Here is a 13,812-nt window from a genome sequence, read left to right on the forward strand (position 1 = left end):
TCGACGAACGCTCTAGAAAACGCTCAAACATCTAAATCCCATTGTATTCAATGGGTCTGGTTCACACCTTGGCGTATTTCAGCCCGTCCCTAACGCGCTACAAAACGGCCCACGCCTGAAAAGGTACATGTACTACTTTGGGCCGTTTTTGTTGCGCGTTTCCATTGGGATACAGCCAAGTAGCCCTCGGAAATGCGTGTTTGTCGCGCAATTGTTTTTACAGCGAATCGCGGTAAAACAAACGCGCGACAGACGCACATATGCAATACGCCTAGGTGTCAACCAGGCCTTAGTCTGTATTGTTTTAGAAAAACTGTCACATGACAATAAACAAAAATGTATCAGTACTCGTACTTGTAAGTACTCGGCAAGTACCAGTACTCGTACTCGCAAAACTGGTATCTGTGCATCCCTTTATTTATATTTATAAAAACAAAATCGTACATGAAAACAGAGATGTACAAATCCCAGGAGCTCCGTGTGCTCCTTACAAATGACAGCTGCCTCCTAATTTTTGAATTTTTCTCTAGTGTAGTCTTGGAGCTCAAAAGTATCGGTACATGTACTTGTACTTGTACCGAGTACTGTACTTGGTATCTGTGCAACCCTAGTTACAAGAGTGCAGAGATGACATTAGAATTCTGTATATGCACATTTTCTAAATAAGGATGATGTGAGTTGTTTCTTTGTGCTCAAAAAGTGTTTGTGAGAAACTGTAACCCCATTGTACTGACAAACTCAGCACAAGCTTTACCACTGCACATATTAAGTAGGCTTGAAGCGGAGGCAGTCATACCACAGTGGTTAGCTGGATGTATGCAGTGTTAGCGTAGGCTGTCACATTCAAGTGTGTAAAGTAGAGCAATAATTCATAAGACTTTGCCCTTACATCCTTTGACTATTAGTATTTTTCACTTATAACAATGGGGGGTTTGTTTTGTATTTGAAAACCACTTTTTTTTCCTTTTTCCTACTTTCCATTCATTTTGGGTTTTTTAACCCCTTGTCATCTGCCCATTGTCAAAACATGGGCAGATGGCGGATGGACGAGCAGAATGCCGCCGGTAATGTAAACAGCAGTTACCAGCTGTTGCATACAAGCGTTCGGCCGATCGCTTGTATGACCACCCACAGTGCGAGCCCCCCCACTGGTACTGAGACTGAGAAGGAAGAGAGTTCAGCATTCCCCCACCATTGATCTCTCCTCCTCTCTCTCTAAAGGCGGAAGCAATGTGTATTACATCACTTCCGCCTTTAGCTGTCATTTCTCTGGCTGCTATAGCCAGAGAAGATGGTGAAGCAGATCTCTGCTTCATCAGCTTCTTTGGGGGTCCTTAGGTGACATTAGGGGTCTTAGAGACCCCTAATGTATCCATAAAGAGGACCTGTCATTGTATATTGGCTATCACATAGGGGGCCTTTTATCCCCCTATGTGATAGGAATCAAGTTAAGTGTAAAAAAAAAGTTTAAAAAATAAACATTTCTCATAATGCGCTTAGCTAGAGCTCCACCAAATGTTTAAAAATCAGTTTTCTTTTTGTAGGTATATATAACATTTTGCATATCAAAATATAGAATTTTTCTTTTGAGCCAGAGGGTGGAGCTCTAGCTAAGTGCTTAGCATTGTATCTTTTGTAGCATTGTATCGCTTCTGATTCCATGCTAAAAGACTCCCTTTTTTTTTTACAAAACTCAGTGTCATTTGAGCAGTGACTGATCCCTTTGCACTGCAATAGGTACTAAGTTTAATGAGACAAATTGAGTTGCAAAGCAAGCAGAATCTGCTGTGCTGTCCCTTAGGACATTGTAGTGATGTAGGAGTCGGCAGGAAGAATCACTGAATACTTTTGGGGGAAACAGGAGGTTGACAGTCCCAGAAGTGTCAGTTTCTGCACAGACTTCAGCCAGCAGTTTCTCTTGATCGTAGTGGTGTTTGGTGGCATGGGCAGCAGGAGAAGCAAGTATTTCCATTCTTCTTTACAGCTACAGCTTTAGAGTGACCCTGTCAGTACAGGATCAGAGTTGGCATTTCAAGAAATGTGCCACCGGAAAGGTAAGTATAGCACTCTTTTAGCATGTATACAATCCTTATATAATCCCTTTACTGTACAACTGTCCCTGTGCTGACAGGTCACTTTAATTTAAACATTCAGTTTAGCTACAGAGCTCTTTCACACCAGTGCATTGCTGTTATGCATGTTAAAATGCACTTTACCACCTGTTACCAAAATGCATGCATTTATTGTGGAGTATTGTTTTTAAAAAATGGTGCATGTCATTGTATATTTTTGTATATCTGTACCACATATTAAGTGCATGTGCATTACCTAATCACACTTGCAAATAAAATGAAATTGAGCTTTCCCTGTTTGCCACGGCCATCTGTATAGTAAATAGATTTCGCAATGCATGTTGTCATATATAAGACTTACTATATGTGCTGTATGGAGAGTACTGTTGTGTCCCTTGTTTATATCTCTAATAGCTGGAGTCTAAAGCTTTCTGAATCCTCCTCATGTGTATTGTGATTTTAGCACTTCTTAAAGCACAATACTCTCTCCAGCAGATTTTCTTTTTGTTAACACAAATGTACTGTACATATATTTTACGACTACCAACTCTTAGTATGCTTTTCTGCATCTCTTTACAGCCATTTAGTAAATGGTGCCGACTGCGGCCAAAAGAAGCAGAGAAAGTTCCGGAGAGTGCCTGGAAATTCCTTTTCTACTGTGCATCATGGTTCTATTGCTCGTACCTTCTCTTCTTCACCAAGCACAACTTTTTTCATGACCCACCCTCTACCTTCCGCGGTATGTGTAAAGATATGTTGTACATATAGGAAATGTCAATATACTCTATAGCAGCCTATCGCAGCCAGAGTTTTGTGGTAGGGTTCCTTCCGAGGTTGTTTGGAGTTCCTTGACTAACCTCTAATGAAATCACTAATGTAAAGGACAGTTTTCTTGTCCACCAATATTAAGGCCCTTGTCCTTGTAACATAAATGTAAGGGAGGCCCTTCTACGCTGAACTTCAATATAATGGTACCTTCTCCACTAATCATCGATGTGGGGGAATTTCTCCACTTGCCACTAATGTAAAGGGAACATTACAGGTTTCGCTGTCTCCTTTTATTTTCTGTTCATTATTTTAACTTCATGGTTATAAAAGATGGTTTTCGTGAATATATCTACAACTTACTGTTCATGCTCATGCTTTTCTTTTGCTTCTGGCAGTTGAATGGATGAGCGAAAATCAGGTAACTTTATGCATCTGTGTAGTTCTGTAATAAAATAAACTGAATCTGAAGCATGGGCTAAGTTTAAGCAGATCTCTTTATCTAAACTATATACTAGTGCTTAAACCTAAACTCTGGTTAGTGGCTATAGGACACCAGCCTCACTTTTTGCTCTACATTTTCTGATTTATTTACTCCTTTTATCTTTGTTTTATGGATCCTAGGTTGGACATCAGGAGCAGATGTTCCCTTGGAAATTGCACTTCTGTATCTGGTTCAAGGCAGTTTCTACGCACACTCAACATATGCAACCCTGTATTTGGATGCATGGAGAAAAGACTCTGTTGTCATGATTCTGCACCATCTAGTCACTTTTAATCTAATTATTTTCTCCTATGCCTTCCGGTAAGTTAAATATTACCTCTATAGTAAACAACTAGTATCCTTCAGAGTACTGGATCAGGATCAGTCCACCCAAAAGTGATATGAGTCAGCCCTTGGCTTCTTATAAGTCTTGGACTCAGAACTCCCTGCTAGACTGTTCCAGACTCTCTTCCTGTCCAGAATGTTCCTGCTTACCTTTGTGTATTCCAGCTCCTCTTGCTGCATACACCATAACATAAATTGCATCCAACATAGAGTGTGGGTACACCTCTTAGGCCTGGTTCACACCTGGGCGTTTTGTAGCGCGTTCCTACGCTCTGCAAAACGCTCAAACACCGAAATCCCATTATTTCCTATGGGTATGGTTCACACCTGGGCGTATTACAGGCCGTATGAACACGCTACAAAACGCCCTACGCCCAAAGAAGCACAGGAGCTTCTCTGGGGCGTTTTTGTTGTGCGTTTCCATTGGGATACAGCCAAGTAGCCCTCGGAAACGCGCGTTTGTCGCGCGTTTTTTTTAACCGCGGTAAAAACGCGCGTCACGAAACGCACATATTCGATACGTCTAGGTGTGAACCCAGCCTTAATGGCCTTTAAAGAAGAACTTTAGTCTCAAACAGTAGCTTTTCTGTAGTGTCGGATGACAGAAATATTAAAATACAACCTATTAACAAATTTGTTCAGGTGTCTGAAGCAGTAAGACTTGATAATATGAAAAGTTGCCAAGCTCTTAAACCAGATAACCATAAAGCTGGCCTTACACTGGTAAAGTTTTGTACGAACAGTTATATTAAAATTCTAATCAAAGCATTTTTTCACAATGTGGCATTCAGAAATTTCTTCAGCCAATAGAAACCTCTTATACAGCATATGATCACATGACCTAGTCACAAGAGTACCTGATCAGCCTCCTCCTATTGTGTCATAGAGCACAACACTGTGGGAGAGGGAAACGATTTGTGGGGTTGATTAGCACTATTGTAGCTATGTAGTCATGGTTGCACATAAGCATACTTTTGGCATCAAAATACCCTAAACCAACTTATTTAGTGAGGGAATGATCAGTGTACAAAATGCAGGATAATTATGCATACAAATTAAATAGTAAAGTATAAGGATGCAGCCTGAGGTGGTTGCCTCAAGCGCCATCTTATTGGCTGGCAGCAGGTGTGGCCACAGTGTGACGCTCTGTCCATTTTTTTGCCCAGCTCACTGATGTTAATGGTTGCCAGGAGCTGAGCTGGATGATCAGGTTGGCAGTGGATGCCAGACAGGGCCGCTGACAGCACACACACACACCCCTGTCTCATGGACAGCCCTGGATTTCGCTCTGATCTATTAAATCCCTATTCCATACAATGTAAGCAGTATCTGCTTAAATATCTATCTGGTGATATCTATACATGTATGCAGTAAATGTTTTTTTTCCCAGTTGCCTACTGTGTGAACTCTGGGGCCCCATTAACATTTTAGCTTTTTGTAACTCAAATGCATAAGCACTACAACGCTCAAAAAGAGGAATATCATTGTTTTCAATGGCCCCTGTTCACACCACAGTATTCTATAATTCTGCATAAGAAAATGAAACAGAGGCTTCACTAAATATTGCATTTATATAGCCCCAGGTACACTGACAAGCATCTTCACAAATACTAAACCTAAATATAAGAAAGACCCTTTATTGATACAAAGACACCATGTGAAAAACATGAGCACAAACCTCCCCAATAAAAAGCATAAAAACTCTATCATACGCTCACGAGGCCATTATAAACATAGTATAAAACACATATGGCCAGATAAATAGACTAAACTATTAATGTTCAATAAGTGTATGCCCTCCAGGTTTCCGCACAGCTAGTCTCAAAAATATATATGTTAATCATGTAAGACAATACTTCATGCATGTATCAGAAAAAATGTGTCCATAACCCAGTATCCTCCAATCCTGGATAACAAAACAAGGGCATCAAAAGATATAGCTGTACAACCAAAACAATAAAAAAATCTCTGACTCCAGTGAATGGTGTACTGAAATGCAACTAAAAGTCGCTTTCTACATGCGCACTGTACAATTGAAGCAATGAAAGTCTCCAACTCTAATAAATGATGCACTAACATGCAGCTACATGCGTGCCGTGATACGTCCTGGGGGTTAGAGATGTATAGGGTCCTCTGATACACTAGAGAGATATCATAATCCAATATTGTGACACAATCCTTTTATCTTATGATGATAACAAGACTAATTTGTAACCTGAGGGATGGAATGAAAGTAGTCCTCTGATTGATGTCTATCATGTTACATCCAACAAAACATCGTCTCTCCGCAGTGTGTCTTGGGGAACCAAAGAAATTACCCCTGTTGCACCATTGCGTCCTAAAGGGCCAACGTGATGGACCCCTGTTGTGCCAAAAACCTCCAATAATAGCAATAACAGCAAAGCTATGCGTATATATAAAAGTTTCACCAATGCACCCATCCCTGTGCAACACATGTTTTTCAAGCTTTTTTGCCTCTTAACTAGCTTTGCATTGGCTAAAAATAAACAGGGTTATTCACAAAAGGGTGAAGAGTTTGGAAAAGGCAGGAGAAGTGAACAATCTAGGCCAAAATAGCTGATTTGGAGAAATTTTCAGTTCAGCTATCTTGTCCTAAATTGGTCACTTCTCCTGCCTTCTCCAAACTCTTCACCCTTTTGTGAATAACCCTGAAAAGAAAATGCCTGTGCAAATGCCCAAAACAACAACCAAACACACCCAAAGATGCTCAGCTGAAGTGTAAATGTGGCCTAAGTTCTGAACCTGTATCACCAGACCCATATGAGATAAGCACAAGACAGACTGGACAGCACACTAGTGGGGTTATTCACAAAGCTGCCGAGGGCAGCCGTGTGAATAACCGACCTGAAGTGAAGTGAGCCGAACGCTGTTCGGCTATTCACTTCAGGCTTGTACGGCTGATTTCAGCCGTACACCGACTGAAATCAGCCGTACATCGGCTTGCTGCGGCTGGGTTCGGGTTGGCCAAACATGCTCAGCATGTTCGGCCGACCCGAAGTGCAGAAGGAGTTCGACTCAGATGATCAATCATCTGGATCGGCTGAGCCGAACCTCCGGCAGGCTACTCACTGCTGTTCGACCTATTCTCATAGAGGCCGAACAGCAGTGAGTGAATAGCCGAATGCCACCGGGCTCAGCTATTCTGCTCGGTACCTCGGTTGTACCAAGCAGAATAGAAAAACTGTTAAAAAAAGGTAGAAAACGATTGGGCGGAGCTCGCAGTGACAGCTAGCTCCACCCAACTGTTTTCTATTGGCCGGGACCAGCTGTCATTACATTACATTACTAAGCTCTTATTGTAATAACAGATCAGCGTTCCTGGTTACCCAGTAACCAGGGACACTGTTCTGTCATTACGATGAGAGCTTAGCAGCTCTCGGCTTTAACCTCGGCTCAGTGGAGCCGAAGCATATGCCTTCGGCTCGACTGAGCAGCTCGGCCAACTTCGGGAGCTGTACGGGCTATAGTGAATAGCCCGTACAGCAGCCCTTCGGTTCTACTGAACCGAAAGGGTCCTGGGGCCGAAGCTAGCCAAAGGATCAGCCGAAGCTACGGCTAGATCCTTCGGCAGCTTTGTGAATAGACCCCTATATGTTAGCCTTACCCTCAATAAGTAACCCTCTACTTTCATTGCATTTTAACCAAATTTGTACTGAGAATGATAGATTGTTCATAAAAAGTCAGTTTTTAAACTGAAATTATATTGTTTTGTGAAGACAAGCTTATTTCTGACGTGTTTTTATAGGTACCACAACATTGGGATTCTGGTACTTTTTCATCATGATGTTAATGACATAGTATTAGAATTTTCCAAACTAAACGTCTACTTCAAGACAAGAGGTGAAACCTACCACAGAGTTAACAGCATCATTACGGAAATCGGATCTGTCCTGTTTAGCGTGAGCTGGTAAGCTGATACATTTGTAACCTGCCGTATGTGTGACCTCTCACTTCAGCTGCTAAATATCTAATTGTTTATATAGTTCTACATAGTGTCACATTCCTGTCCCTACAGGTTCTGGTTCCGACTCTACTGGTTTCCAATGAAAGTGCTTTATGTCACATGTTGTTCCAGCCTTGAGTCTAATCCAGACATCCCTTTTTATTTCTTCTTCAATGTTCTGCTATTTGCACTGACACTCATGAATATTTATTGGTTTCTGGTAAGTATGCAACTTTGTGACAGTTGCTTACACACCCTGCAGTTATATCATTTCTCAAAACATAACATGAATGTTACATGTTTTTACCCGATTGTATTAATGTAAACCAGAACAAACAAACAAAAACATTTTTGGACTCACTGTAAAATCCTTTTCTCTGAGTTCAATGATGAACATAGCTTTCTCTGTTCTTGATCATCGGGGTATATTGACACCTGTAGGAGTAGGACATTAAGTATAAAACTAAACAAATCTCAGGCTAGGGATGGCCCCTACTTCTTGCCAAACTCCACCCTGAAGAGCTCACTTAGTGAACGGTTTTCATAAGCAACCATAGGAAAGGTGTGGAGGAAGATACAGTTTAAACTTTTACATTGTGCATATTGGGCATTTAATATACCACATAAAAATACATCAGCTTGGACAATCTCCTGTCTAAAATGAGGTATACCCTAACCTTACTCAACTGTTCTGGCCCTGCAAGTGAAGGGAAGCCTTATCCTATATGGGCAGCATCACGGGGCTTGTGAGAGACCAACAGGGTTATTCACAAAAGGGTGAAGAGTTTGGAGAAGGCAGGAGAAGTGAACAATCTAGGACAAAATAGCTGATTTGGAAAAAGTCTCTAATACAGCTCACTTTCCAGTTCAGCTATGCTGTCCTAGATTGTTCTCTTCTCCGGCCTTCTCCAAACTCTTCACCCTTTTGTCAATAACCTGTTGTTGGTTTCCTGTGTGTGTTTATTTCACACACTTCCCCTCTAACAGTGCAGTGACCATACTGCGGCAAAACACTCGGGAACATTTATGCCTTTTAGATATCAAAAATTCTTATTCGATGGCTTTCTCCCCCAACAGTCCAGGGTTGAAAAGTTAGTATATAAGCTGATGCTTTTAGACAAATTTTACATCTTATCACATCCTCAAAAACAAGAGGCATGTTCTTTTTAAAACTTGATCTCCTTATTTGACTTCAGAACTAACCCATTCCCAGTTGAGGGATGTGTGGCCATGTTTCAATATACTAACTGGTATTTGATGGAGAAAGTGGCAGGTATGCTAGGGGGGCTAGATGTCCTACCATGACTTACAATGATTTGATCTGCTTAGCCTCACGCATGCCTCATTTTTTTCCTGTTTTTTTTTCCATTTTCCTTTCTGATAGGCTTACGGTTGCTAAATTTGTTCGTTTGGGTTGTGGTGTCTTTCCTCAACTGTTATCGTGGTGTTGACTGACTGTACCTGAATACATTTGTCTGTACAACATTGACACACTATTGATTTGTACAGTATCTTGTAATGCTCTTTTGTAATGTGCAATTGAGATCTTTCCCTTCTATCTATCTGTATCAACCAGTGGCGTAACAATCACCATAGCGACCCAGGCAGCCGCTATGGGGCCCGGTCAGATGCCGTGCGGGCCGCCTGGGTCGCTATGGGATCCTCTGCTGGTGGCTTTCACTGGCGGCTGAAGACAAACACGCCGCTGTTCAGATCACTGACAGTAATCTGTGCAGCAGCGTGTTCCTCTCCACAGAGTCAATGAGAGCCAGCAGCGGCGGTGAAGCAGACTGGACACATTAGTGGAGGAGGAGGGGCCCGTGGTCAGCAGCAGTGAAGGAGGCGGGGCCAGGTGACAACGAAGGAGGCGGGCCTGGCGACGGAGGAGTAGGCGGGGCCCATCGGTGACCGTGGACGAAGAGGAGGCGGACAGGTAAGGAGTGCGACCAGCCCACCTGAGGGTGACCCTGCAGAGCCCATCATAGAGAGTCTAGGTGGGCTCTGCAGGGTCACCCTCAGGTGGGATCTCGAATGGGCTCTGCAAGGGGTATAACTAGAAATCATGGGGCACCATACAAAATTTTGCTATGGGGCCCTGTGATTTCTACTTATGCCCCTGGTATCAACCCTTTATACTGTAAACATTTATGTAAACAAAAAAAGGAGAAAAAAAAACACTCCAACGTATATAGGCAACAGCTAACAAAAACAGGGGTGGCTGCTATGTCTGTCAATGAACTCAAAGAAAAAGATGTTATTGGCAGTACAAAAAAGTCCTATTTTCTTTTTTTGCTCATTGAAAGACATGGCTTTCTCTATTCTTAATGATTGGCTGGCGCAAAAAGCAGTGCCCATAGAGACGAGAGCTAAAAACAACAACTTGAAAACAACTGCAACAAGGAACCCCTCCCAGCGTCAAGGACGTTATACCACTGCCTTCTTAACCGCATGTCCAAAACTAGCATCTCCAGATGCAACAGTGTTGACCTTGTAGAACTTTGTAAGGTTTGTGAAGATAACCAGGCAGCTGCTTGCAGACCTGTAAAATTTGATCCCTGATTGCAAAAAGCCCATGAGGCACTCGCAGCCCAGTGTTTCCAGTTGAAACTAGTGTGTCCTAATGGCACTGCAAATATTCAGCTGGCTATTTACAGTGCTGTGATGACATACTAGCTTCAAACCAGCTTCAGATTAAGGCTGCCCATATAATTTTTTCCTGATTGTATCACTAATCATAGTTCAAGCCCTGAAGAAGGGGGGTTCAAGCCCAAAAGAAATGTGTTGACTGTATCTGCTGCTCTAAACATAATTGAAATGTTTTAAATGAACATTCAGCCAGATGGAAGTTTATACAAGGCTTCTAACCACACAACCAGAACTTGTTCATCTGTTGAGCGATTCAACTGTCATAATCAGCAGCCTGTTAATCCAACAAACATATTTACGAGTTTGGCCCATTCTGTTAAGGACTGTGTAACAAGAGCTGCGGCCCCAGTAGAATACAGCAAGAATCCAACAACAGTATACAAAGATGGCTTCACACCCTCCACCTTCCTATTTATCAGATCCATTTTATTTGGTCGTAAAACCTTTGTTCCACCGGAAAGAGGAGTAGAATGTCACCCACCAATATCTGTATTATTCATCACTCTATTATCCGAATAACGAATAGCATTGGGACATCATAAACCCTTTTGCTTGGCTCTGACTCCTTGATGGGTCCAGACAGAGTCCAAAGCTGTAAATTATTAGCTCAATGGTTTGTTTCTTCATTGTCATAGCATATCCTTTTGGTATCCTTGCCTGTTATCTTCCCTTAGGATAGTAGAACCATAAGAAAGGCCTAATTGTAACATCTGCAGTAATTGCTGCTGTAACAACGGATAGTCAGAAACACTTTAACACTGAATATGTAGTAATATGTAGCTTACCACTTTCTAGTGGTTAAATAAGCTACTAGCCACCAGTAAAGGAATTTTCTGCATTCTTGATTACAGAAGAAATGTTACGCATTCTTGGTTAAAGTGGAACCCCTTTAATATTATTAGGTGTCACTCCCTGCATCCCTTACTACTAGCCACTAAGACATGAATAAATAACAACAACAACAACAACAAAAGAGAATATCCTGCTAATCCATCACTAATCAGGACAAGTAAAATCATCTCTAGTTTATCAGGGGTTCAAATTGCTTATACCATACTTCCTCTCCTCTTCCTGTCATTTCCTGCCTAATTGTCTATAACAGTGAATGTCAGTGGAGTCAGGGAGCAGTTGATTCCAGGGCAATTCAAGAGGACGTCTGCTATGCAGTTATAGGAGGCTGAATGGAAAGGTCATGAAGTGGAATTTTTAATAAAATGATGTAATCATGGACGTTTAAATATTAGAGTGAGGTTATGTGTTCTGTTCATTATGTAGATAGCGTGAGGACTTATACATCTGCCATTGGGTGAAACATAATATTTATTGTTTGGAGTCGTACTTTGATTTACATTGAAGGCGTTTTTTTTTCTGTGTATGCTCCCTCATTTAACAATTAATGTTTTGTCATGTGTTTGGCTAGTAGTGCTGAGTGTTGATATCAGCGTGTGGGCATCAGCCATCTATCAGAACACACAGGGCTATTCACTAAAGGGTGAAGAGTTTGGAGAAGGCAGGAGAAGTAAACAATTTAGGCCAAAATAGCTGATTTGGAAAAATTCTCCATTTCAGCTCACTTTCCAGTTCAGCTATTTTGTCCTAGATTGTTCACTTCTCCTGCCTTCTCCAGACTCTTCACCCTTTTGTGGATAGCCCTTACAGTGTTTGTGCTGGGTGAAAAAAAGAAGCAGTAAAACTTCTCCTGTCTATTATTACTGAAGATTTCAACTTTCACTAGTTTTAAGTTTAAGGGAAAGGAGTAGGTTATGGATGCAAACAGGCCTGGGGGATTTTTATGATCATCAATTGGGGTTTTGCAAGTGCTCATCTTTTGTGGGTAGGGATCATGGGTAGTTATCAGTTTGTGCTCTGAGTTGAAGGTACTCATCTATACTGCCTGTTTATCAGCATACATGTCAACAACAAAGCTGACAATACACTGCTCAAATTTCATTCCTTTTGTCAAAGGAATCGGGATGAATATTGTTGGGCGAACAGTGGCTGCAACCATTCAGCTGTCAGAATACAATAGCCTGGCAGGGGAGATATTCCTATCCACTCTGTTTAGTGTGGGTGGGGGAATTTAACTTTCTGTTCTCTTTTATGCCTATGGGGCTGAAACAAAAAAGTGTACGGCTAACTTTAGAGTTTAGGAAGAGAGAGAGACTGCCTTGTAATAGAAAGACATCCCTGGAGTCAGACTGCCTTATAATAGAGAGACATCCCTGGAGTCAGACTGCCTTATAATAGAGAGACATCCCTAGAGTCAGACTGCCTTTTTAGTGGCCTGCATGGTAGAGTTTCCATAATTGGGTTGATGAAACATCATCCAGGAGGAACCAATTCAACTTTAAAGGGAGGAGGAAACTTTAAAGTACAGGAAGGGCAAAACTCCACTAGAGTTTGGGAAGAGTGAAGTTTCCCCTCCAAGCCATCCCTGCATTTGTCATACTTGAAAAAAACTGCCTTACTCTAGGCACTGCAAAAGTTAACCACTCGTTTTCATCTGGGGACTAAAAAACCTGAACCTCGGAGGTGGCTGGCTGTTATAGTGCCCCCTCCAGCCTGTCTCCACCGCCGCTGCAGCGAGGGCATGTCCCTTTGCGTCTTCATGTCCTTTACACATGATGATTCCAGGATCCTTACACCGCTGCAGCAGAGGTAGAGCGAGACTGAAAGGGCCGCTCTAAGACCAAGCTGGCTCTGAGGATCAGGTGAGTATAACTTTTTTATGGCATCACCTAGGTGAAAACAAGCACTTAACCTTTACAGTGCAGGGGTAGCCCCACTGCATGTGTTAAGAACACTTTTGCCTAGAGATCTTCTTTAAGCTGGAAATACAGGCTGAACAAAAAAATTATATCAGATTCCTCCATCCTCACTAAGCCACGTGGATGGACGAATCTCCTGCTATGTCCCTTGAATTCTGACAGAAGCAGGTGTGCCGCTGTCAGAATACCCAAACAGTGACAGCAGCTAATTGCTCTCACCTTTTGCCAGACAATTTTCCATGCGGCTCCTTCAATTTTCTGTTTGAAGGATGCCAGACAGAAGGGTGCCCACAAGGCCACCCACTGTGCGAATTTCGCCCGGTTCATCAAGAACCAGCCAGAATACCTACAGTGTATGGCCAGCTTCAGTCCTTCAGTGGGTGGGGCAATGATGCACCTTAGAACCTTCACTTCTCCCGCTCTGTTTTAAAGAGGAACTGTAGATACACCAGTATACGTTTGTAATAGATCAGCATTTCTCAACCTTTTTTTATTTACGGCACCCTTTAAAAGTATGTAAAATCTTGAGGCACCCCAGTATAAAATGTAATTGGTTTTAAGAGGATACCCCACGAAAAACACAAAGTGAGGTTCCCCCTTCACTTTGAAGTCCCCCTTTCACATTAGGAGGCCTGTTCACATCAGAGTCCCCTCTTTCACATTAGAGCCCCTCTTTACATTAGGAGCCCTGGACGTCAGAAGCTTTCCATCACATCAGAGTTCTTCCTTTTCATCAGAGCCTTGTTTTCTTGTTAGAACACCCCCCAC

General features: G+C 42.1%; 1 protein-coding gene across 2 annotated transcripts in view; it reads left to right on the forward strand.

The window, feature by feature from the left end:
- CERS1 (ceramide synthase 1) overlaps positions 1-13,812 on the forward strand; it is a 40,135-nt gene that overhangs the window by 15,714 nt on the left and 10,609 nt on the right. The window contains exons 2-5 of one of the 2 annotated variants that reach the window (XM_018568078.1): positions 2,652-2,811; positions 3,462-3,642; positions 7,433-7,594; positions 7,703-7,850. In XM_018568078.1, the coding sequence (XP_018423580.1) occupies positions 2,652-2,811; positions 3,462-3,642; positions 7,433-7,594; positions 7,703-7,850 (651 nt within the window). Of the gene's footprint in view, positions 1-2,651; positions 2,812-3,461; positions 3,643-7,429; positions 7,595-7,702; positions 7,851-13,812 lie in introns of both variants that reach the window. The other variant, XM_018568079.1, reaches the window with a different exon arrangement.

This window comes from Nanorana parkeri, unplaced genomic scaffold (assembly GCF_000935625.1).
Source record: "Nanorana parkeri isolate BGI_ZX_2015 unplaced genomic scaffold, ASM93562v1 scaffold1135, whole genome shotgun sequence".
In the NCBI taxonomy this organism is placed as follows: Eukaryota; Metazoa; Chordata; class Amphibia; order Anura; family Dicroglossidae; genus Nanorana; species Nanorana parkeri.